This window comes from Telopea speciosissima, chromosome 8, assembly GCF_018873765.1.
Source record: "Telopea speciosissima isolate NSW1024214 ecotype Mountain lineage chromosome 8, Tspe_v1, whole genome shotgun sequence".
Classification (NCBI taxonomy): Eukaryota; Viridiplantae; Streptophyta; class Magnoliopsida; order Proteales; family Proteaceae; genus Telopea; species Telopea speciosissima.
In genome coordinates, this window is record NC_057923.1 from 45,141,246 (window position 1) to 45,143,879 (window position 2,634).

The 2,634-nt window shown below is 37.5% G+C and overlaps 1 protein-coding gene across 1 annotated transcript; it reads right to left on the reverse strand.

Moving 5' to 3' along the window:
- Window positions 1-308: 308 nt before the first annotated feature.
- Window positions 309-1,466, reverse strand: LOC122672332 (NAC transcription factor 25-like). The gene is made up of 2 exons (XM_043869824.1): window positions 1,155-1,466; window positions 309-1,043 (listed from the first exon to the last, which is right to left on the reverse strand). The coding sequence occupies exons 1-2, from the start codon at window positions 1,464-1,466 to the stop codon at window positions 309-311; spliced, it is 1,047 nt and encodes a 348-aa protein (XP_043725759.1).
- Between the last annotated feature and the right edge of the window lie 1,168 nt (window positions 1,467-2,634).

Consider the following 2,634-nt stretch of genomic DNA (forward strand, 5'->3'; position numbering starts at 1 on the left):
GAAATACTTTCTCTTAAAACATATGGAATGCTAAACTTTGTACAGGAAATTTTAATTCTCTTAAATCATATGGGATTGTATGATGCAAATCTACAATCCTAAGTGACATATTATCAAATATGAAACAATAATAAAACATGGAAGAATATATAACCAAGAAGTTTTTACATATACTTTTGTGTTTTTTTTTTTTTGCTAAAGGTCACCAAATGAATATTAATAAAATAAAATAAAGAATGAGAGCATCCGTTGAAATTACTGTTCAACTACAAACACAAAAAGCCAGAAGATGGTATCTAATTTAAAACTTAATTAGAAGAGCAAGGAGACTTCTTCTTCTTCTTCACTTCCTGATGTTGATCATCACTGGTTCTATGTTCCTTCTGAACACAAGATTGACTTGACATGGGCAACATTGGTAACATTAATGGCTCTGGTGATATTCCAAGCGTATCAGCATTGGGTGATGTACACATAGGAGCAGAATTTTGGTTCACATTACTGTTAGTTACAATGTCAGATGACAAATGTAACTCATTAATGTTACTTGAACTTCCATTAGCCTGCTGTGTACTGTTGTAACTAAGGGGATCATCAAAGAGGTAACCACAACTGTTCCACACATCATTAAGATTAGTTGGTGGATTGTTGATGGAGCTAATATCAGAAGGAATGGTAAGGTTCCAATTTAAATATGTTAAGTCATAGGAACTCTGATATGGCTTTCGGACATCCAAAGGAAGACATTCGTCGAAAATGTATTGCTCTAACTCTTTATCATGCTCACCATCCATGAATCTGCTCATATCTTTGTTTATGCCTATGCCTTCTTCTAATTCTCCTTCCCCGTCTTTTGCTTTCCCTTTCTCTTCTTGTAAAGGAATGCTTATGTCCTCTTCTCTTTGCCCGTCTTTCCCTTTACCATTTTCTAGTAAAGGAATGCTTATGTCCTCTTCTCTTTCCCCGTCTTTCTCTTCATCTTTTTCTCGTTGTCTTTTACGAGTTATCTTGTAAATTTTACATAGTACCCATTCATCATCTAACTGAAAAAGAGGAGGATACATAAAAAGGTTAATAAATATTGAAATAGATACCAACATATATGAGAATTTGTAACAAAAAAGAAGAGAGAGCTATGCAATCTATTTACATACCTTCATTCTTTCATTTTCTTTATTTGGAGCATTTCGATCTTCTGCTGTTCGAAATTCTTGCATGAGCCAATTGGTTTTTTTCGAACTGTCTGGTTTCCCATTATAGAAGACAAGAGATCTCTTGTAGCCAAAGATATGTTTGGGATTACCCCCTTCGACTTCTTTATCAGCACCACTGGCCTTCCAAAATCCACCTGCCGCACTACGACTAGGGCGGGAGCCATTCGGATATTTCCGCGTTCTTTGGGTGAAGAAATATTCACAATTATCTCCATTAATTCCGTAATTTTCGGCACAATTATATATATTCATATATGATCATTCAACTATATATGATTAAAGAATGAAATAGTACATTCAAATGCAAATAAAATTTCTATATTTTTATTGAAAGAATATAAAGACGCAAAAACAGGGAATTTCTAGGGTTTTTGGATGTCAATCTAGTGTGTAGGATCTGATATGTCCATGGGCCATTATATTGTACGAGGCTTAAGTAAAGAGTTCCTGCCAATTTGTCCAGTAATTTACATGTCAAATCATTAATTCATGTAACAAAAGGTACAATACAGAACGTCTACTGCCCAGCTGCCCGTAGCAGCCTGTGCGGTGCATGCTGGGCCGCACGCAATGACTGCCTTACCCCCTGCCCAGTGCCTTGCTTGAGCGGGGGTAAGGCGGTCATTGTGCGGGCGGCCCTGTCATGTCGTACAGGTTGCCACGGACAGCTGGGCCGTAGGAGATCTGGATCCCAAAAGGTAATAGTGTGGCCGAAATTAACTTTTGGATAAAGGGTGTGCCGGGTTTTCCTGGCCGAAGACCGCAGCTCGTAGGGCTGGACCTGTGTCTCTGGTCTGGTCCAGACATGGGTCTCAAGAGTTATGCACATCCCAGGCCAATTGATTGTTGGGCCATAACCTAAACAGGGAATTTCTAGGGTTTTTTGGATGTCAATCTGTCCACGGAGTGAAACATCTGTTGTTTTCACTGAACCAATAAACTAATCATACAGAAAATAATAGGATCACGCTTATTTTAAAATAAGTGGTGTTTTTAGAATAAAAGAAAGAAAACCATAAACATAAACAAGGACATGATTCAGAACAAAAACCCTAGAGAATATAATTAAGAGAAATTAAGAATGAGGAAGATTGGAAGTGCAACCAAGAAGAGAAGATGAAAATAGTTAGGGTTATAACTCACTTATTAGCTCTTGGGGATGAAAATCGTAAATATTAACTTCATTGATAATGTAGAAGGAGAAACCGGGCTCATTGATTTTCCTCTGGAGATAGTAAACAATGAGTTCGACATCCGTGGGACTGAATCTATAACCAGGAGGTAAATCTAGTTTTTTATTTTTCTTTGTTCCACTGCTCTCTCCTTTTTCCATCATTTCTTCTGCAGACAACACCGAGACTAGACTGATCTGATCTGATCTGGTCGAGAGTAGTAGAACGTTAACCTGAACTTGAGAGAG

What these genes read in the sequence shown, in the direction of transcription:
- LOC122672332 (XM_043869824.1), bottom strand. Translation starts at nt 1,466, where the DNA reads ATGAATATATATAATTGTGCCGAAAATTACGGAATTAATGGAGATAAT. An exon ending in AAGAAAATGAAAGAATGAAG is followed by an intron (nt 1,044 to 1,154) that starts GTATGTAAATAG and finishes CCTCTTTTTCAG; the next exon opens with TTAGATGATGAATGGGTACT.